This window comes from Cucurbita pepo, chromosome 3 (genome assembly GCF_057944985.1).
Source record: "Cucurbita pepo subsp. pepo isolate OVF chromosome 3, ASM5794498v1, whole genome shotgun sequence".
NCBI lineage: Eukaryota > Viridiplantae > Streptophyta > Magnoliopsida > Cucurbitales > Cucurbitaceae > Cucurbita > Cucurbita pepo.
In genome coordinates, this window is record NC_141800.1 from 2,186,375 (window position 1) to 2,209,171 (window position 22,797).

Consider the following 22,797-nt stretch of genomic DNA (forward strand, 5'->3'; position numbering starts at 1 on the left):
TCTCTTTAACAACCCACCACAAATTTAACTCTTATTCATCACAAATTTTAATTTTGATTAAAGTCACACGCTAAACGCGATTAAAGAAATTTAGCTTTAAGATTAAAATTAACTTGAAAGATGTTAGCTCGAGTTCACCTTTAACGACATAAATTGTCTTACGTTAAGATCTTACCGTATTTTAAAGCATAATACAATACAACTTGTACAAAGAAGAACTCGATTTGATTAACTCATAATATCATCAAATATGAATATATTTTAAAAAAATAGTGTAATGAGTATAATTAAATAGAAATCGATATGTATTATCTGAAAAGATTAATTTTTAAAAGTTAACGATAATTAGGGATCAAGTTTAAGATTTATTAAAAGTACGATAATAAATTTAGACCTATAAAAAAAATAATTAAAATAAATATAAAATGAAAAAATATTTTAAAAAGTATACTAATGACAATTGACATAAGCGAAGACTTATTTATTTATTGGATTTTTTTAAAATAAAAAAAATCAAAAGTGAAGGCGGCTATTTTTTTTATTTTTTATTTTTTAATTAATTACTAAAAAAATTAATATTTTTTAATTTTTAATTTTTTTTGGGACGGAAGAAAAAGGGGCTTTTCTAGTCATCCCCACCAGGGGTATTTTGGTAAATGTACCATTCCATAACGGCCAAAACAGAAGAAACATAAAATCCAGATTGAAGTCGTCGTCGCCAATCGGTCAAAATCCATTTGCTCTCAGGTTTCGATTATCGTTTCAAGCAAAATTTGTCCAAAGACTTTGTATAATCACCGATCAAGGTGCTGAGTTTTCGATTCAATACTCTCTTTCTCTGTGTAAGTAATTGCAGATACGTTCTTAGTCTCTAATTTTGCTGAATGATTTCACTTTTTTCGCTGAAATTTACTCATCTTGTGTTACTGGATTTCTGTGTTCGTTGAAGTGGGGATAGAAGCAATGGCGGTTGGTAAGGAACAGGTGACTCATGACATAGTGAAGCCTCGTACTGACAAAAGAGAGTACAGAAGAATCGTCCTCAGGAACTCCCTTGAGGTTCTGCTAGTCAGTGATCCTGATACCGACAAGGCAAAGCCGACATTCACTTTTGTTATTTGTTTTGTTTTTTTTTTCTTTCTTTTCAATCTGGTTATTGTTTTGTTTTTGTTTTTGTCTTGTGCATCCGAGTGAAGTTGCTCAAATTAGGGCTCTGTGTTCTTGAATTCATGTGTGTTTATCTGATTGAGTTTCAGAGTGCTGCTTCCATGACTGTTAACGTTGGTTCCTTCAGCGACCCCGAAGGGCTAGAGGGTTTAGCCCATTTTCTTGGTAAGAACTTGGTTGTGTGTGTGTGTGTGTGTGTGTGTGTTTATTATTTATTTATTTTTATAATCCATTGGATTCACTTTGTAACTTAAACCCACTTATCTTCATTTAGGCCTTCATTGGTGATGTTTACGCCTCTTGTTCTCTGATCCTTTGCCAGCTTTTGTGTATTTTTTGAACAGTTAATTATTTAAAACATGGTAAAACATTTGAGAGATTAGATAGAACTCAAAAAAGAAAAAAGAAAGAAAGAAAGAGACATTTGATAAGATGAATCGTTGGTTTGAAAGTCATGACTAAAAACAGTTTCTGAAGCAAATGTTCTTTTCTGAGACGATACTATTGAAAAGCAGTTTTTATTGATGCATTTGAAGTTATTTGTTCAATCATCAATTATTTTCTGAAGTATATTTTGTTTTAAATGTGTGATATTTTAAATTAATATGTAGAGTAAATAAATGAAAAGAAAATAAGTAAATATATCTTTAAATATTGTTTTAAATTAACAAAGTAGAAATAATGCTGGCAGTTTTAAGAAACAACTTTTAGAAAATTCGCCTACTGACATGTAGAGGAAGAGCCACAGAAGGGAGGTTTATGATTGGAGTTGCTGGGGTGTGTTTTGTAGTAGTACGCCAATTTTCTTTATTTTGGATTCTTTTTAATGAACTTATATACAATTTTTTTGGCAGAGCATATGCTGTTTTATGCAAGTGAAAAGTATCCATTGGAGGATAGTTACTCGAAATATATCACAGAGGTATCTAAATTACTGTTCACAGAAATGCATTTGGCTAATTGCACATTCATTCATGCATGTGAAATTAATGGGATGCTGATAGCATGGTTAATTTGCTCTTATTTGGTTCATCAGTTTTTCTCTAATGTAGATAATCCCAGCATGAAGTTTAGGACATCAAAAGCATGAAGTTATGATATCTAGACATACATGTGCTTCAATAGAATTTGGAGTGTACAATGAAAATGTACAACTCTGTCTTTTCTCTGTTTGTTTTGCTATAGAAGAGTTTTTATGAACAAATTTGAAGATATTGTCTATGATTTCTTTGTTTCAGCTCCTTTTTGTTTGGGCAAACTTCTTTTGTATTCCCTGGTCGCATATCCTTTCATAGGCTTTATGAAAGTTTTTTAATCAGTTAATTTATTTTGAAAAATTAAACATTCATATACATACATACATACATATATATATATATACATATATATATATATATATATATATATATATATAGGGTATATAAAAACGCAAAGCCCTCGACAAAAAAGCCTACAAAAGGGATCCAAACGATAGAAAGAGGTTCCAATTGAGTAAGATAAGACCCAAAGGATAATTAAAAAGAAAGTTCTCATTGAAGCCCAGAAATAGAGCCTAAAAAAAGAACAAACATCATGAGATTCTTGACCCTTCTAAAGGTCCTATGATTCCCCTCTCAAAGGCTCTTAAGGTCCTTGAAAAAATTCCTACAATGATAATCAGTTTGCAAGAAGTGGAAGATATGCTGATTTGTTGGGCTGTGAGGTTATTATAGGGCCTCTTCCTTTTGGGAGCCAATGGTCGAAAAGTTTAGAAAGATTGGATTTTTCAAAGGGGGCTAGACTAACTCTTGCCCAATCAGTGCTAAGCAGTGTATCTCTCATCTACTTTTCCCTGCAAAAGGTTCCAAGAAAGATCACCAAATTGATAGGCTGGTTCAAAATTTCTTCTGCGATTGTGGAGACTCCAAAGCTTGCAACCATTTAGTAAAATGGAAATGGACTTCTCTCCCACTTTTCTATGGAGGTTTGGGAATAGGCTTGTACTTACGAAGAAAGAATGCCCTGCTCCTCAAATGGCTTTGGAGATCTACTTTGGCATCATCTAGAAGAAATTGATCATAAGCTTCTATGCTTTGACCCCTTTGGGTGGATTATCATGTGGGATGTAACTAAAAGTGTGCCTTTTTAAAAAATTTCTTGAAGTTTAAGGCTTTGAAAGGAGATAGAATCGTGGAATGTGGTCAACAAATTCTGGGACCTGAAGCCTGGTAGGAATTTAAAGGATAATGAAGCAATGGAATGGGCCGAATTAAGCTTTGACCTTACCCTTGTGGTATTGTCAAACAAATCATACTCACAGACTTGGCTCCCCAGCGCCGATGGGGTCTTTTCTACATAATCCTTGATGATGGACATAGAGGAAAAAGTAGAAGCAATAAATCCCATGCTAGCAAAGATAGTATGGAAAGGACATCAGCCTAAAAAGGTGAATTTCTTCCTTTGGGAAAGAGCGCATAAAGCCATTAGCACAAGTGAAAATCTTCAAAAAAGAATGCCTTACATCACCCTTTCTCCAAATTGGTGTCCATTGTGCAAGAAAGAAAACGAATCACAAAACCACTTATTCATGCAATGCTCATACGCTTAGAATTTTTGGATAACGATTCCAATATATTCGGCTGACATCTCACATTTCCTAGGGAGGTAAAGGATCTATTGGATATGACATTAACGTACCACCCTTTCAAGAATGCAAAAGCCCTACTATGGATAAACTTCATCATGACTTTCTTTTGGAATCTGTGGAAAGAAAGAAATCAGATAATATTTGCAGAAAAGACACCGACTTATTCAAAACTTTTTGACAATATTGTATACCAAGTTATATCTTGGTGTAAACTGTCTAAGGTCTTTTGTAAACACCATGAATATTACATCCTTTTGTAAATTTCAATCATAAATGAAGTTGTCTCTTATCAAAAGAAAAAAAAAAAAAAAGAACAAAGAAAAAAAGGGAAATAGAATCAGATTTTGGACTGAGATTTGGGTGGGAGAAAGCACCCCGAAAGATCCTGTTCCCTGGTATATATATGGGTTCAAACCCAAAAAATTCAACTATTGCTAAGTGCTGGAATGAAAGTCATTTTGATTGGGACCATAGCTTCAAAGAAGGCTGAATAGTTGGATGCGTTTGGTAGAAACTTTAGATTCAGTGCAGCTTCAATCGGACAAGGACAGTGTGAGATGGACCTTGGTGAAACTTACTGAAACAAGGCCTATCATTAAGTCCCCTCTTATCAATCTGATCTGGAGAGATAAAATTCCTTAAAAGATTAAGGTTTTCCTATGGTCCTTGCTCACAGAAGCCTTAACATCTGATAAGCTACAAAGGAATTGTCGAAAATTGACTTGTCTCTCTCCATGTGCTGCTTATGTTCTCAGGGTGAAGACTCGTTGGACCTTTTATTTTTGAACTGTACGTTTATGAGTAAAAAGATGAAGCTTTTTCTTCAATATTTTTGGCTTGTCTTTATGTCTTCCTCAGCGTATAGAAGTATGGTTTTTGGAAGCCCTGGATGGTTGTGGCCTTAAAGGAAGAGCTAGAGCTTTAGGGAGCATTGGTGTTAAATCTCTTTCGTGGTGCTGCTGGAAAGAAAAAAACCAGCCGAATTTTGAAAGAAAAAAACCAGCCAAATTTTGAACAGAAGTTTGAGCATTTTAATAGTTTTTTCTCAGTGTTCAGCTCTTTGCTTCTTGGTGGTGCTATAGAAATAGTAAATTCTTTTGTAATTATTCTATTTTTTCGGTTCTTTAAGATTGGAAAGCTCTTTTGTGATTAGTTTGCTAGGGAGGGGTCTCTCTTCCCCCTGCCCTTTAGGTGTATCTCCCCTCTTTTTTTTTGTTCATAATACAGATTCCAGGTTTCTTATCAAAATATATCTTTGGATAATTGAAAACAACTTAATTCTCTTGTTTCAGTCTTTTTATTTATGAGTTGGAGTTCCAATATGTTGTTTTTTCTATAAAATGGCTACTTATTAAATTTCTCTTCATATTTACTGATTAGTTGTATCATGTACCTGTGAAACCAACGCTTTCTATATCTGGACAAGGAAAGAAGTCCTGTTTAGATTGTCAACCTTGCATTACAGTATCAAATATTAATCTTTTTTTTTAGGTCAGAAGTAGATTTAAAAATGTTTTAATGTGAAAGATGTTGGGTTGACATTTCTTGCATATTTATGTGTTTGGAACTGAATAAAATTCTCCAATGTTTTGAACAAGAAACAAAGCCTCTCATTAATGATTGAAGTTATTAGAGAGCACAAGAAAGTAGAGTAAACAAAGTGTAGACTAAGAAATAGAAACAAAGGAGTACAGGAAAAAAATGTAGCACCCCAAGATTCTGAAATTCTACAAGCAAATCCTCCAATTGTTACAAATGGCGTTGGAAGAATAACCGTCAAAAAAAAAAAAAAAAAAAAAAAAAAAAAAGAATAGACGAATAACACCATTTTGAAGCTTCATTTTGATGAGCTCGAGAGGATCCTAAATTGATTTGGCTTTAAAGATTTTGATTGCTTTCCAATCAAATATTCAAATCCACACGTTGGAGGCAGTATTTGAAATAGTGTAAACGATCAAATTAACTCCTACTTAATGGCTAAAATTTTTGAGATGGTAATTTTTTAAGACGGGAAATGATTTTATTGAAATTAATGGTAATTTAACTATTGACTGTATAGTTGTAGCTCTAGAACGTAATAAGTCTTCTATTTATTTTTTAAGGCTTATTTTAAAAATAATATTGAGATCCCTATTGATTTGAATGTTACAACTTCTCTATTTTCCTATTCTGTTTTTCTTTTAATTGTCATCAATAGTTGGTTGAACAATACTTGAGGTCCCTAATTTTTTTAATAGAAAAAGTATGATTTAGTTCCTAAATTTTAGTTTATATCAATTTGATACATCTACTTTCATTTCTGTAGCAGTCTATAAGCAAGTATATAACAATTTAGTCTTTGTTCGATAGGAAACTCCTATCGATCAAATTGAAGTTTCAGTTTTTTATATAATGACTTAATCTTTATAGTTTATGAACACATGTGGTTCCTAATAATTTTACAAGCTACATATGAAAGAAATCTAATGAAATATCAATAAATATTTTTCACCATAGGAACTACATCTTACAAATATCAATAAATAAACATGTTACATATTAAAGTTCAGAGACTATATTGTTACAAAATTGTGAGTATACAGGGACTACCTTCACAAAAGTTTAGGGCAAAAAATGTTTTTTTAACCTTAATTGTTTACTTTTTGTCAAATTACTCTCTCAATTCTTCATGTGCATGCTTTGTTGAATATGTTTTTTTTATGTTTTTTCTGTTGACATATAGCATGGAGGTAGCATGAATGCCTTTACGGCATCTGAGCAGACAAATTATTATTTTGAGGTCAATGTTGATTGTTTTGAGGAGGCTTTGGACAGGTATATGGTATTTCACTTCTTCTCGTTGCCTGCACAGTGTTGTCTGATTTTGATTTACCTTTTTCTACTTCCAGATTTGCTCAATTTTTCATCAAACCTTTAATGTCGCCTGATGCTACAATGAGAGAAATCAAAGCGGTTGATTCTGGTAATACATGTGTACATCATATTTTAATTTGGTGGTTGTTTTTTTATTTCTTCTTTCGGGTAGGTAGTTTCCTTGAACATCATCTATCAACAATAATATATATATATATACTTCTTTTGTTTTTTTGCTTAAAAAAAACCCAATTTGATATTTTGGTTTTTGACATTTAATCTATTTGATTTGCTGAGTCTTCAAACCTTACAATCAAACACTTGATGTTGAAAATGTCTAAATGGTCCATGCAGCTGAAAACATATTAGATTCGATTTTGTTGGCATGCATAAAAATTGATGAATGGGGTTCCAGTTAAAAGGAAGAAAAAGACTGGACCTTTTTTTATTTGAAATTTTGTAATTAATTTAATAATTTAATAAACTAACAAAGTAACAAAGTAAAAATTGGGTTTAAATTGTGAGCTTTGGAAAGTCAGTGTCCCAACAGACGAAAGTAAAGTATTAGGGGTCGTAAATCTTATTTTCTCTATAATTTATATTATGAGTAACTTTTACATTTGTTTTTTATGTGTGGCCTCTTCTACTCTCATCTTTCTGAATGGAAGCTTCATTTAATTGCAGAGAATCAAAAGAATTTATTGTCTGATGGCTGGAGAATGCACCAGGTAATTATTTCTCCCATGATTTCTTATTTGGATGTACAATAAATGCAAGATACATACCATTACTAGTATTATTGAGATTAGAGACTGGTGAAATGAAAAATAAATGTGTACTCAGATTAACCCAACAAGAATTTGAAACAAATAAATATATCCAAAATAAAAATCTATTTTCACAAAAATAGGAATAAAATGATAAAAATACATAATAACAAGACATAGATCAATGTTTTATGCCTAGTTCATTAGTGTAATAAAATACATAATATGTTACATATGCAGCTTGATTATTTGATGAGCCGATATTAAAGTTTATATCTTCCATTATGGATTAATTGTTATTTATCCCCTCAATTTTATAGAGTAGATGCATCGTAATTCAAAAGAGGATCCTCTACTGGGGATCCCATTTCTATACCAACGGAAGATATGTTTATTGGACATTATGTATAACACTTCTTTAAAGGTAAGGATTAATGCAAATTGGAGAAAATTGCAAAAATCAAATAGATAGTAGTGAGTTTTCATTGAATATGAGCGACTCATCTGTTCCTTTCCTCTATTTTTCTCTACTTATTTAGAAGGAATTACATGATAATTTTTTTTTCCTATATTGGTGGGATTTTTGGAGAAGAATGATTTTCTTATGTGATTTTGAGTTGATTTTAAATAAAATTAAGAAAAAATATCTATAAATCAAATGGAGGGTTTAAATTGGTACCATTATTAGTTTGAGGTTTTAATTGGTACGACCTCCTAAGTTTAGAGACATAAATTGATTTTTTTTTTTTTTTTTGAAAAAATTAAATGAAAGCCAACTTTCATCAAGAAGAATCAAAGTAAAGCTGACTTGGAAGTAGATTTATTTATTATTATTTTTTTTTTGGTTCATATTTGTATATATATTTTTTTAATGATAAGTGAACTTAAGGATGAAAAAGAAAAATACAAAAGTGGTCTCAAGAAATCCAAATCAAAAGTGGCTAGTACAAAAAACTTATTATGGTTTAAAAAATAAAGGAGAATTACAAAACAAATTAGAGTTAAGAGCCCACGGAGAGGTATTAAAATATGCTGTATATCAAATATCGTCATAAATATATAATATAAATGGAGAAGGAAATCTCCGGTTGTCTATGGAAAAATAAATTGATGAGCCTATATTTGGTGAAATTATTTCCAAATTTAGGGTGGGTTTAACCAACAAATTCCATTCATGCTAGTTAAGAACAAAAAAAGAAAAAAGAAAAAAAAATGGAGAGCACTGTGCTCCACTTGAGTCACTTGTATAACGTAGACACTTGGCCATATAATCCCTAACCCCAACCTTGCCTTGGCTTATAACTAAGTCCTCGCTTGTAAATCATCACAATCCATGCTCAAGTACTGGATTGTTTCACACTTAATTTTCTATAACTTTCTTCGGTTAAATTTGTGCATAAGGCATCATAAGTATTGCAGAATGTTTCTGTTTTTATTTTTGTTCATTGTCACAATCTATGCTTGACTGATCATGACACCAAGCATGAGTTTTCAACAAATTTCTTCTCCTCAGTCTCTTACAAACCATAAAGAACCCTGTTTTGTTGTGAAAGACCTATATTATAACTGTGTAGCTTGACTATGTTCCGTATGAACATGAAAAATAATTGAGGAAATATCCTGTACAGCTTTGCAGAAATATGGAAACAAATTGATAGAATGGTTAACGTAGAGAGGGAATTCTCCAGAACCGTAGGATTTTCAACCGCATAAATGTTACCTTAATAGTTTTCTAATCATAATACTTAATAATATTATAGCTTTTGGAAGAAAATTCAATGTATTCACTAAAACTCAAATTACAAGAAGATAATACAAAAGAAACTTCAGAAAAGGTAAATAGATAAAATGAGTAAAGAAAAATAGCTAACAAATATAAGATACAATAAAATTAGTATCTAATATAAGTAAAGATAAAATATTCTGAAAATGAAATGAAATCTTTAAGAATTACCCGTTTTCTTTAGTCAGAAGTTTGGACTTGTTTATATTTAGAGAAATTTCTCCTTTCTAACCAAAAGTTATCACTTTATGCAGCTTCAGAGACATATAAGTTCTGGAAGTCATCCATTTCATAAATTCAGCACAGGTTATAACATTATATGGATTTCATAAGAGTTGGCATTTGATTGATTTGATAAGTCGACAAGTTTTATTGCATATCTCAATATATGAATTATTCGCATGTGGACAAAGAAAGTTCAATTTATTTACTTTTGGGGCATTGGGTTTTTATTTTCGTCCTCATTAAATTGTTCAAGTTAAGCAATCTCCTTTTTAATATACATAAAAAAAATAGTTGTACTTTAACATTGACTACTTTTCTGGCAGATAATATTTCTAGAATTAGTTTAACTATTTAATGATTCCGGGGAAAGTCTTCTAAGCTCATGCAATTACCTCTCGGTTGTCATATTGTTTACACTTTGATGGTAGCGTTTAGAAGGCCACAAGTATCCTTATTGTGCCAGACATTTTTACTTACACAGGGAATTGGGACACTTTAGAGGTTCAACCAAAAGCTAAAGGGCTGGATACAAGGCATGAACTTCTAAAATTTTATAAAAATAATTATTCATCCAATGTCATGCATCTGGTTGTATATGCAAAAGGTTAGTACTCATCCAGCCCATTATAAATTGGGTTTTGTACTGTGTAGAATGAAACAATAGCAACTTAAATTTCGTACTTTTACCTTATTCCAAAAATCCTTGATAAAGTATGAATCCCTTATTTTTACCATATTCAGAAAACCTCGATAAAGTACAAAGCCTTGTGGAAAACATATTTCAAGATATTCCAAATAATAACTGCAATTGCGCCAATTTTCCTGGTCAGCCATGCATGTCAGAACATCTTCAGGTATGTGTATTGCATCACGCCTAATGATCTGCTGACAAAGGATTATGTATGCTATGGACTTGATTTTTAATTTTGATGTGATTTCTTCTCGATGTTTATTATATGGATTTTGAAGTGGCTGTCTCTCGTTATTTGGAAGGGTTTTGTTTCTTATTAAAAATTGTGACTACTTCTGGTCACCACCGTATATTTTTTCTCTGCGTTTCAGGTTCTTGTTAGAGCCATCCCAATTAAACAAGGTCATAAATTGAGAATTGTTTGGCCAATAACTCCTGAGATTCATCATTACAAGGAAGGGCCATGCCGGTATCTGGGTCATCTTATTGGCCATGAAGGAGAAGGGTCCTTGTATTATGTTCTTAAAACATTAGGTGCGTTTTTGTACATATTAACAAAAAGTTTTAGACTTTCAAGAGTGAGATTTGGACTTCAACTTTCATATATTGAGTTGTTTGTTTGATCATATTAGACGACATCATGTTGGAGTGAATATCCTCGGTTTATCTTAATTAATTCCATGTTGAACTATTATTTATTTGGGTTTCCAAAATTGGGTTTCCTTTTGTAAATTTCTGTTTTCTTTTTGGTTACCCACTCTATGTTGGTGGAGCCTTTCTCGCTGTTTGCGGTTCTTTTATTGAAAAAAAGTATGAATGCCTATATCAGTGGACTAACATGGTTAAGGTTATTTTGTGGCTGATTTGAATTTGGAAGGAAAGAGGCTATATAATTGTTAAAGATAAGTTCATCTCTTTTTTTGTTTTGGTGACTGTGTAAAGTTCATGGCCTCTAATTGGAATAGCCAACACAAGCTCTTTGCAATTACTTCACTTTCTTCATCAGCTTAGATTGAAAGGTGTTTTTGTAATTAATTGCCTTTGGGGAGGGGCCCCTTGTTCCTTGGCCCATCAGGTTGTCCTTTTTTTTTTTTTTTTCCTTCTTGAATGAAAAGTTTCTTGTTTCTTATAAAAAAAATTCATTGCCTTAACTATTATGATCGTTTTTTTAAAAAACTGATTTGATTTTATATTGTGGGGGAAAATAATACAGGATGGGCAACAGGTCTCTCAGCCGGGGAATCTGATTCCACGATGAATTTTTCCTTTTTCAAAGTAGGAATAGATCTCACTGATGTTGGTCAAGGTACTTACTCGCTTTCTCTCTCTTTCTAATAATCATCCTTAATTTAATCTGAAATTTTATTCCCTTGATGTCGTTGTAGAACACATGCAGGATGTTGTTGGGCTTCTCTTTAAATACATCAGCCTTTTGAAGGAATCTGGTATTTGCCAATGGATATTTGATGAGGTATGTGCATGCATTACTATAACCCCTTTAGCGTGCTATAAGCTAATTAAAGTAATTTTGAGCAGCATAGATTTTTGTACTTTTGTGTGTGTGTGTTTGTTAACTTTGGGAGGGCGGGGGTTTGGATTTTTTGAAACCTCTTATGGTGTTTGACATTGCAGACGCCATGAAAGAAAATATAGAGGGAACTCCCATCCACATATTTTTCCAAAATTTATTCATTTATTTCTTTTATATTTTTTAGCATACAGCTTGGCAGATGATGAGTTATTTAGTTTCTTGAAATAAGAGAATATCAACATTTTATTGTATTAAATAAAAAGAATGTGTGACATGGCCATCTTTTAATTAAAATTTCCCGTTTTTGCTTCCTATTTACAGTCCACATTTTTTATATAGTTATTATTGTTCTTTTGATTCACAAAGATTCTGAGACAACTCTACCTTTATCAAGCTTTCAGCTATTTGTGAGACGAAGTTCCATTATCAAGATAAAATTCGTCCAATTGACTATGTAGTCAATCTTTCATTAAATATGCAGGTATTTATAATTTTTTCGAATAACCATTCGTCATAAAATTTGTGGAATGATTTTTTCTCTTTATTTCTTGTTATTTCTATAAATCATAGGAGAACAGCTTGTTATTCTTTATTTTTTTTTTTTTTTTGCCTAGCCTAGGTTTGAAATTTTTGATTTGGCTGGACATTGTTCTATATTTGCGCTGTGTATTATTGTATGGTGGCCTTCGTAATTATTTGGTGAAAAGATACCAATATCAATCTTTTGAATGCTCACTGTGTCTTATCCATTCTTAAGTGTTTAAATTTTTACTCTAACCAGTTGTCTTTTTCCACTACTTCTCCTAGATTTTAAAGCTCCTTCTCTTTTGCATTACTTAATAGGCAAAATACACTTTTGGTTCTTAAAATTGAAATTGGTATCTATTTAATCATTGAGGTTTTCACAGGTACACTTTTTGTCCCTAGGTTTGAAAAATGGTTCTAAGTAGTCCTTGAGTCCATATTAACCTTTAGTTGACTAACGAAAAATGATGTGTTAGCTTTGTCCTAACTAGACTTGATAATTTGACATTATTTTTATGAGTGGACAATGTAAGTTGGCATCTCATTTTAGGTAATGAAGGATGGTCCCTCGTTTAGTTTCCCTCGTTGTAGATCTGAACAAACGAAGATCATTTAGATTTGAAATGAGGGAGGTCCCTCGTTTTAGGTAATGAAGGGAGAACCTCCCTTGGCCTTCCTCTAACCTTTGTTTGGGATTTGAAACTGCGGGAGGCTTCCTCTGTGTTGAAAACTTGGCCTGTCTTCTTCTGGGTTTAATATATGAAATACATTGGAAATGATCGACAAGTTTCATTCACCAAGTGTTGTCTTTTATTGAAAAATTGCCTAGTCGTTTGAGTATCCTGCACTTCAAACTAGCCGCCGTATACAACAAACATGGTGGCTGGAGTATCATTTTTCCTTCCATTGTTTTCTTCTCGAGTATCATTTTTAAATTGTATTTGGTTTTATGTTCATACGAGCAAGTAATAGAATGTAGACAGATTCTGATTTGTTCGTAGTCTTATTGCCACATGATCTGCCAATTTGAACTCAGAGACCATTTCAAACTATTTTCCGAAGTTTGGAAATTAGTGTCAACCCCAAATTTCAGAGATCAAAAGAATAGTTTGCTCTTATTTAACTTTAGACGTAAACTTCAGTGAATGACCCTAAAACCACGCATGTGGGTCAAAAAGTTTCTCTCTTGTTCCACTGGTCTGTCGTTTAGATTGCTTGTCTACATGCACTAAAGGTTTTAAAACATGGGCATAGACATGGGATACTAGCATGACACGACATGCAGATGAAATTGTATGAACATGATCAAATTTCATTTTTTAAAAAATAAAGACCGATTAGTCAGTACTTTGTTAATAAATACTCTTAAACTTTCCAAAGTTTCATTATTATTAACTTTAAAAAAACTCTCAAAAATACTCTTTCCAAAGTTTTTGGATGGAAAACGTAAGTACTTTGTTTTAAAAAAATATCCTTATCATTAGTATATAGACGGAAATTGTTTGTACCTCATTTCAGAAACAGCCATGAACCTTTCAAAGTTACATTAATTTCCTTAACCTCACAAAAAAAAAAAAGGTTAAAAACATCATTATTGTTAGTTTATAGACGGAAACCATTTATCTATACTCCATCACTTCCTTTTTCCATTTTCTCTCTCTTCTCTACTTCAATCCATGGCCTAACATTTCTTCATTCTCATATTTTTCCTCTCACATTTTTTATACACTTTAATCCCGTTCTTTCGTTCCTTAATCTCTAAAGCTCCTCCATTTCTCTTTGTTTTTTCCTTGCTTAAGCAATCATAAATATACTAAATTTCAACTCAACTGCTAAGTACAATCTTGTTAAACCATCAAAATCCTAAGGTTCCTTTATGGTTCTATTATTCTCCGCTATAGCCTATATTTCTTGATTGAAGGAGCTAGTTTAAGAGACTGGGAAAGAAGGGGAGTAAGAGGGTATAGAAGAAGGGAGGGAAAAAGCCTATATTTCTTGATTGAAGGAGCTAGTTTAAGAGATTGGGAAAGAAGGGGAGTAAGAGGGTATAAAAGAAGGGAGGAAAAAAAAGGAAAATAGGAAAGTGTGAAGCCATAAATTGAAGTAAGAAGAGGGAGGTGATGGAGTGTAGATAAACGATTTCTATCTATATACTAAGACAAAGAGCATTTTAAAACTTTTGTTTGGAATATTAAGGGTATTAATACAACTTTTTGAATTTTTTTTTTTTTTTGAAAGTTTAAGGGTGTATTCATAAAACTTCTGAAATTTCAGGACTGCTTTTGAAAGCAATTTCTAATAGAATCCGTAGAAAAGTATTTTTAATTTTTTTAAAAATTTAGAAGTTTCTGAAATTTTTAATAATTGAATCGAAGTACAAAGGTAAGGAGTATTTTCTATAATTTAGTCAAAAATAAAACATTGGCTATCTCGAATATTTTATTTGTACCCATTGAAGTAGCAAACATAGGCATAAACATGGGTACTAGCATGACATGACGTGCAGGTGAAATGGCATGAGCATGATCAAATTCCAATATTTAAGAAAATAAAACATTGGATATCTCGTCTATTTTATTCTTACCTATTGAATTAGCTTTCACTTAACTCCTTGGTGCTGAATTCATCACGGAAAAAGCTTTTGTTTCTTAAATTAAATAAAGGGCAGTTTTTGATGAGAAAGTCTAAATGCTTGCTTTGGAATCTGTCACAGTTCTATCCTCCGGAGGATTGGCTAGTTGGTTCGTCTTTGCCTTCGAAGTTCAATCCAAACTTGATAGGAATGGTTCTGGATCAGCTTTCTGTAGATAATGTCCGGTAAGTTTTTGGTCAGTTAGATTCTCACTGAGCATTAAAAGCCTTAAAATGGAAACGGTGTATAGAATAATGAGACGTAATTGACATTTAACAGGATATTATCTTTTCTGTATACATTTATTCCTTATAATTGTTTACAATAAGACAGATCACTGGTCTCATTGTTTCTTCTCTCCCCTTGTTTCCTTCATGGTTATTCTGAAATGTAGTTTATGTTTGTTGTTGCTAATAGTATAATTAACATTATACGAAACGATTTGTACAGGTATCAAATGTAAGACATGAATAAGTATGAACTATTTATGTTTTGTTTGAGTTGGGAAGCTTAATGAAATTTTATTTAACAAACTTTATTTTGAATTTTGTAATGTAATTATTTTAATCTTTTTTCTTGATTTTCTTCCTTCTTTTTTTTTCCTACTAAAACCCTGTCCTTGAAATGATGAAAAAATTTATAAAGCTCGAGTATACAAACTCCCACAGAGAGTGATTAGAACAAAACACCTCACTTCAGTAAAATTTCAAAGCCAAAAATAACCAAAATAGAAGAAAACAAGCTCTCCAAGAACAAAAAGGACCCAACTAGACAAAGCCTTAGTTTGGGATTGAAGTCCCTTTTTGCAGTTTGGGGTTTGGTTCCCCTTATTGTGTTATTTGATTGAAGCCATTTTCCATCAGAGCATTATTTTCTTGCCCTCTAATGTTCAACTCCTAAACCACCGTGCTTGGAGAACCTTAACCCAATTCCGTTAATATATATATATATATATATATATATATATTTTTTATTATTTTTTTTTTTAGTTGAATTTTTAAGGAAGAAATAACTCAATGTTTTTCCTAATTCAAATTGAAATATTTTAGAGTTTGTTAATTATCTAATATAGGTACTTTTTCTACTGAACCGTTTGCCTAAACAGCATGGTGTAGTGGCTGCATTATAATTTTGTAAATTTTACTCTCTTTGGAAATTAAGATTGTCTTAATAATTTTTTTAGCCGATTGGAAGTTTTTTTTTTTTTTAAATAAATAATTCATATTTTATCTATCAATAAAATGTTTGTTTCCTATTATAGAAAACGTATTGCAACATGATTAATTTATGTTCTGTAGCATCTTTTGGGAGTCGAAGAACTTTGAAGGCAAGACCGATAAGGTTGAGCAGTGGTATGGAACTGCTTACTCCATCGAGAAAATTTCTGGCCCTTTGATTCAGGTTTGTCGTTTAATAGTAATTTTGTTTTTATTAGAAATGTGTATTTCGATTACAAATTTAGGAGAAACTTTTAAAAAATTGGGAAAAATTCAATTTTACCCTTGCATTTGAAAATGAGTTAAAATCTATCCTAAAACTTTGATTTTATCAAATGAGACCTTAGATTGATGACCGTTGTAATTTTTACTTTTATTTAAGCCTTTCGTCACATCCAAATCCAATCACTAATTCCAACACAAAATTTCTATCAAAATTACTAACTTTTGAAAAAGTCAAGCTCTAAAAAATTAATCTAGAATTGGAACTAAAAATTATGCTATTTCAATTGAGTAGAGGATTATGCTAATCTCTATCAAATTTACTAATTTTGAAAATGTAAGTCTATTGAAGGGAAATGAAACTACGGTTTTATTTACTGTCTGCAGGATTGGATACAATCTGCTCCTGATGTAAAATTGCATCTACCAGCTTCAAACGTTTTCATCCCTACTGATTTATCACTCAAGGGTGCATGTGAAAAGGTTTAATATGAACTTCAATTCATACTAAGAAAATGTTATTCCTTTTGTTGGTTTGTATTTTTCCTAATATAGTTGGCTGTTGAAATAGGTGGAGTTTCCAATTCTGCTAAGAAAGTCATCATATTCGACAATATGGTACAAACCTGACACAATGTTCTTCACGCCCAAGGCATATGTTAAGATTGATTTTAAATGTCCCCATGCTGACATCTCACCAGAAGCAGAAGTCCTAACGGAAATTTTCACGAGGTTATTGATGGATTATCTGAATGAATATGGTAAGTTATTCCAAGTTGATGAAGTATTTGGCTTGTTTTTTCTTTCTTTCTTTCTTTTCCTTTATTGTTCTGTTGGTTTGAATTTCTGTCAATTTTTCTGAGAATAGCATAATCTTCTGCCGATCCTTCTTGAAACTTCCCTTGTATTAACGGCCTTATTTATAATTTTACATAAATATTTTATTTTATATGCCTCTCTAATTTAATTTTTTAGGGAAGAATACTTTTTTAGTCCATGCATTTTGAGCATTGAGTATGGTTTCTATTTAGTTCCTAAGTTTTAAAATGTTACACTTTTACCCATGAGTTTTGAGTTTAGTTTCCATTTGGTCCCTAAGATTTCACTAATGCATACCTTTTGTCATATTTGTGTTAATGTGATGTTAAGTAATTCAAAATAATTAAATACAGACCAAAACTATACTCAAAACTTATGAGCATCCTAAGGGATGGAAGCTAAATCTTTCTTGTCTTGCAGCTTATAGTGCTCAGGTTGCTGGACTGTATTATGGCATAAGCCCTGCAGACTCTGGTTTCCAGGTACCATTTTGTTCCAGAATAGGAATTTTCTTTCAATGATGTAAAAGTGGCGATACATAAAACCTGATTAGCTAAAAGATCAAGGAGTTGGTGTTAAGTTAATTTTCCTTCAAATCTCAAGTTAAAAAAGGATCAAGGAATTTTCTATAAGGTCCTTTGTTGGTGTTTCTTTGCATGCCTCTTCATCTTATTGGACCGGCTAACCCACCATTTTAAGATTCCTCAGATTCCTATGTCGTATTTAAGGAGCAAGTTGTCTTCTTCATCATTCTTATCGATGGATTGAAGTTTCTTCATACACAGTTTGTTTTGAAAGAAATCAAAGAATTTTCAACAAGTATCCTCTTTGGTCAGATCTATTAGTTTAGGATTTTTTGAGAGAAACATGTGAAGGATGGTAGAATAGGTAATTTTAAAGGTTGATTTCCTAGCACTTTATTGTTTTGATTCTAAAAGCAATGGAATTGGTTTTTGCTGAGATGTTTGAAGCAAAGGGTATAGTATCTGAGTTGTCAAAGCTTATAAGTTTTGAAGTTTATGCTGGATTTTGTTTCTAGTGCATGAAGATGAATTAGTTTTAGATGTTTTATTTTCAAAGAGATGAAGTTGATAGCAAACTTATAGCTCTTGTCAAAGAATGTGGTTTTGATGCAATCTATTCTTTCTTCTTTCCTCTTTCTGGATTTGTTTCTCCGGTAGTTCTCTATAATGGTTTTGCTTCCGGTTTCCAGAGAACATAAAAGTTCTTGGGCGATTTTTCTTGCTAGTAGCTGTCCTGAAATAGTGTAACTTATAGCTAAGATGTTTTTTTTTTCTTTTCTTGAAGAAGTGGATTAGAACTTACTTGACTCGTAGATCTTTCAAGTTAGGCCTTTATCATTTGTAAAGCTTAGGTACCTTCTTAAGATTTTTTCTTTTCGAGCTTGTTTGGTTTTGACTAGTGTATTTTGTTTCAATTATTCTTCTGACATGTTGGTAAGCTGTTGTAATTTTTCATTGCATTCGATGAAAATTCTGCTTAAAGGAACAGGTTAATATTCAGCATTATGTTTGAGAGGCTTTAGTTGCTGCTATGTTTGTGTACATTTTTGCCTCACACCATTGACTTCAAACCACAAGGAGCTAACTCATGGTAGCTTTATGAGATCCGTAAATACTTTTTTAAGTTGAATTTACTTTGCTGGATTACTTGAATGCTATTCAGTTACTCTCTTCATTTTTGTTCTATCTGGTTCAGGTAGTTGATAATGCTTTGTAGAAAGTGTATAATTTGTTCTCATATCCTAAGAAAGTTGATAAAAATGGAACAAGTATTTTGTTTTGGACCATAAATAGAGTACATATTTCATAATCTTACCGGTAATTTGCTAAAAAGTACTCATTTTTGTGATATGCTCACAGTTATTCTGATGAATGATCTCTCAAAACGGATACTAGATCATTAGTACCGCAATTTGTCACTTTCCCATAAAATTCTTAATTTCAATGTTGTTTTTCATTATTGTTCTTTAGGTGACTCTGATTGGTTACAACCACAAATTAAGGATTCTATTGGAAACTATAGTTGAAAAAATTGCAAACTTCAGTGTGAAACCTGATAGGTTTCTCGTCATCAAGGTATTGTTGTCATTCATTTGCATAAGTTTCTAAACATAGAAATCTTATCATCTTAATTAATTAGAGTTGGAACTTGAATAATAACTATCAAGTATTGAAATATTTAAATTTCAGTAGATAAAAAAAGACTAGTAATAATACGGTATGGCAAGTGATTGCATCGTTCAGTCAAGGATTTTAGAACTAAACCAATAATATTATACTTTTTCATTCATTCAATCAATAAAATATTCAAATTTTCTTTATTTAAAAGAGTACGTACAGAATTGAATATTTAAATACCTCAACTACGAAGGAAAAAAAATTGAGTCACCAAATTTAGGGGGTGCATTTGTTCAAGAAGTGTCTTATCTAACATTCGATCTTTCTATCAGGAAACTGTGTTAAAGGAGTACCAAAATTTCAAGTTTCAGAAGCCATATCAGCAGGCTTTGTACTATTGTTCGTTAATACTTCAAGATCACACATGGCCATTAATGGAGGAACTTGCAATCCTTCCACATTTGGGGGCAGAAGATCTAGTTAAATTTGCTCCCACTTTGCTCTCAAGTGCCTACTTGGAATGTTATATTGCAGGTCTGTATCATTTTCTCTTTCGTCTTGACTATCTTACGGATCACAAGCTTTTGGCTTTAATGGTTAATTACTCAGGAAACATTGAAAGGAATGAATCCGAAACAATGATCGAACACATTGAAGATATGTTCTTCAAGGGGACAAATCCAATATCACGACCATTATATCCATCACAGCATCCAACCAATAGAGTTGTGAAGCTTGAGAGGGGCATTGGTTATTTCTATTCAGCAGAGGGTCTCAATCCAAACGATGAAAATTCCGCTCTTGTCCACTATATTCAGGTTATAAACTAATTCACTTCTTTTCCTTTAATATGAATATTTTTCTTTTGTATTTTCTGTGTTTTACTTTCCTCTTTTGTGTGTATGTAATGAAACTAATTCACTACAGTGAAAAATGATAAATTAAAAAGTATAGGTATAATGTTGATATTACAGGTTTATGCATAAGAAAAGAAAGGAACTCACTCCGTTACTCGAAGGAATTCCTCCTTAACTCTTCTTTGGTTTAAGGTTTGATGCAATTTGCTAAGCACCCTTTCTTCAATATTTAGGTGCATCGAGATGATTTCCTACAGAATGTGAAGCTTCAGCTTTTTGCTCTTGTGGCAAAACAAGCAGCTTTTCATCAGCTTAGAACTGTTGAACAACTTGGCTATATTACTGTTCTAATGCAAAGGTTAGAACATTTTGTAACTCACCTTTATTAAAATATTTACCGTGTAATTAATTTATCTTCAAATACAGGAACGACTCTGGTATACGTGGAGTTCAATTTATTATTCAATCCACTGTCAAGGTATGTATCATTATCTCATCTGCTACCGTATCCTTGACATGTCATGGATTTTATCCTTATTTTGATGTGGCAGGGTCCTCGAAATATTGATTTGAGAGTAGAATCGTTCCTAGAGATGTTTGAGAAGAAGCTCGTTGATATGACCATTGAAGAATTCAAGGTGAGAGCAGTAATTGCACTGTATTAGTTCTATAACTCATATGATATGCAGTGTTAAGTTACCATTTGTATGTGACGTCTTAACAATGTGGTGGCCTCATGGTTTCTGACAAAATAAACTTTTTAAGGAAACATTATCTTTTTTGCCCTTTAAATTTGGTGGACAATAGGACAGTTTATTCCGAAGTGTCAAAATCTTAGGTCCTTAAATTTCAAAATCTAGCACTTTTGTCCGTTAGGCTTAGAAATACTAAAATTAGGTCCTCGAAGTTCGATTTCCATTAGTTAATTTAAAGCAATGATGTGTTGAATTTTATTATTAAAGTTATTGACGTGACAAATTTAATAATAAAAAGTGTTAAATTACAAGTTTAGCTCATGAAATTTGCCTGGTTCGGATACAAACCTCATCGTGACTGCAAGCCATAAATGCTCTATAGTCCTGTTCGGATACACATGCTTTATACTTAATCGTCCTGTTATGGATGGTGGTTGTGCAGAGCAATGTAAATGCTCTAGTAGATATGAAGCTTGAGAAATTCAAGAACTTGAGGGAGGAATCTGGATTTTACTGGCGAGAGATTGCTGATGGGACAATGAAATTCGACAGGAGAGAATCAGAGGTATGATATCAAATTATTATGCTCCAGTTTTTCATACAATGTTTCGGGGCATGATATGCACTGTTGGCTATTACCGTTGGTTTTAACCAGGTTGCGGCATTAAAGACACTCACACATCAGGATTTGATCAACTTCTTCAATGAACATATAAAAGTTGGTGCAGCTCGTAAGAGGTCTTTAAGTGTTCGGGTTTACGGAAACCTTCACTCTTCAGAGTATTCTGCAGATCTAGATCAACCACTTCAACCCGACACAGTAAAAATAGATGATATTTTCAGCTTCAGAAGATCACAGCCACTTTATGGTTCCTTCAAGGGAGCGTTTGGTAATGTGAAGTTGTAGGTAATGGCTTCGAACTCCCTTGTCTCAAGCATTTTCATATTGGATTTTCTCAACTCAGCTCTTAACAAGTGAGGCATTGAATGTGAGTTATCTAGTGAATGAGCTGACAGCAGCAGATCTGTGCAGCAAATTTGATTTGTTGCGGAGTGAAGATGCTCTGAATCCTCCAAGTGGCCTTCTGTGTTAGCCAATAAAAGAACCGCTCAAACAAGCCCTTGCTCTGTGTATTTGGTACTTATTATTATAGTTCTCATTCGCCGTTGAATAATGTGACAATTTTGTGCTCCATTTACTAACCCTCCTGTGGGTGACATCATAATTCTTTCTCTGTTTCAACTATATTCAGTGGTCTAATTTTTTGTGCATTTGCATGTTCATGTTTGCTTCTTTTATTCAAGTCAAGTGTGTGGGGTTATTGCTTTGCTTAGATTATTTTCTTTTCTCATAGTAGCGGGATTGATGAATGAATTCAAGTGAAATCTTTTTAAGTCGGTCGACTTGTTTGTTGTCATTGTCTTAAGGGTTATTCAAATTGTAACGGCCTAATCTCATCACTAGCAGATATTGTCTTTTTTGGGCCTTTTTTTTCGGGCTTCCGCTCAAGGTTTTTAAAACGCGTTTGTTAGGGAGAGGTTTCCACATCTTGTTTCGTTCTCCTCCCCAAGTGAGATCCTACATCGGTTGGGGAGGAGAACGAAGTTTTATAAGGGTGTGGAAACCTCTCCCTAACAAACGCATTTTAAAAATCTTGAGGGGAAGTCCGAAAGAGAAAACCCAAAAAGGACAATATCGGGTAACGGTGGACTTGGCAGTTACACAAATTATCTTCCTTCTTGATCTTTGACATTTTTTTTCTAAGGTACACCCCCTTCTAAATTTCCCTTTGAAAACCTTTCGGTGTTTGTTTTCCTTGCTTCAAAAGCGGCCCTTTTTTTCAGTGCTCTGTTGGTGCGTCGGCCAGTGCTACCACCACCACCACCACCCACTCTGTTGGTGCTTCAAGCTCCCTGCTTAACTGTGACTTGTAGTGCTCTTATGTCAAATGTTGATGGTCTCAGGCTTGTTCGTCTGCATTAGAGTTCTATATGTTATTGTTGTTCATATTATTTTATACTAATATATGCCTTTTACAGATGTAA

General features: G+C 32.6%; 1 protein-coding gene across 1 annotated transcript; it reads left to right on the forward strand.

Moving 5' to 3' along the window:
- Window positions 1-682: 682 nt before the first annotated feature.
- On the forward strand, window positions 683-22,023 carry LOC111790335 (Insulinase (Peptidase family M16) family protein). Its single transcript, XM_087122044.1, has 28 exons — window positions 683-842; window positions 950-1,092; window positions 1,257-1,332; window positions 2,022-2,089; window positions 6,516-6,607; window positions 6,682-6,755; window positions 7,331-7,374; window positions 9,451-9,502; window positions 9,903-10,025; window positions 10,163-10,275; window positions 10,484-10,646; window positions 11,326-11,418; window positions 11,498-11,583; window positions 12,038-12,124; window positions 14,882-14,985; window positions 16,099-16,201; window positions 16,627-16,722; window positions 16,811-17,000; window positions 17,479-17,540; window positions 19,053-19,157; window positions 19,532-19,733; window positions 19,809-20,017; window positions 20,290-20,414; window positions 20,483-20,534; window positions 20,608-20,694; window positions 21,194-21,316; window positions 21,407-21,658; window positions 21,754-22,023. The coding sequence occupies exons 2-27, from the start codon at window positions 964-966 to the stop codon at window positions 21,656-21,658; spliced, it is 2,910 nt and encodes a 969-aa protein (XP_086978170.1). The 5' UTR covers window positions 683-842; window positions 950-963; the 3' UTR covers window positions 21,754-22,023.
- The last annotated feature ends 774 nt before the right edge of the window (window positions 22,024-22,797 follow it).

What these genes read in the sequence shown, in the direction of transcription:
- LOC111790335 (XM_087122044.1), top strand. Translation starts at nt 964, where the DNA reads ATGGCGGTTGGTAAGGAACAGGTGACTCATGACATAGTGAAGCCTCGT. An exon ending in AATCAAAGCGGTTGATTCTG is followed by an intron (nt 6,756 to 7,330) that starts GTAATACATGTG and finishes ATTTAATTGCAG; the next exon opens with AGAATCAAAAGAATTTATTG. An exon ending in CTCTTGTCCACTATATTCAG is followed by an intron (nt 20,018 to 20,289) that starts GTTATAAACTAA and finishes TTCAATATTTAG; the next exon opens with GTGCATCGAGATGATTTCCT.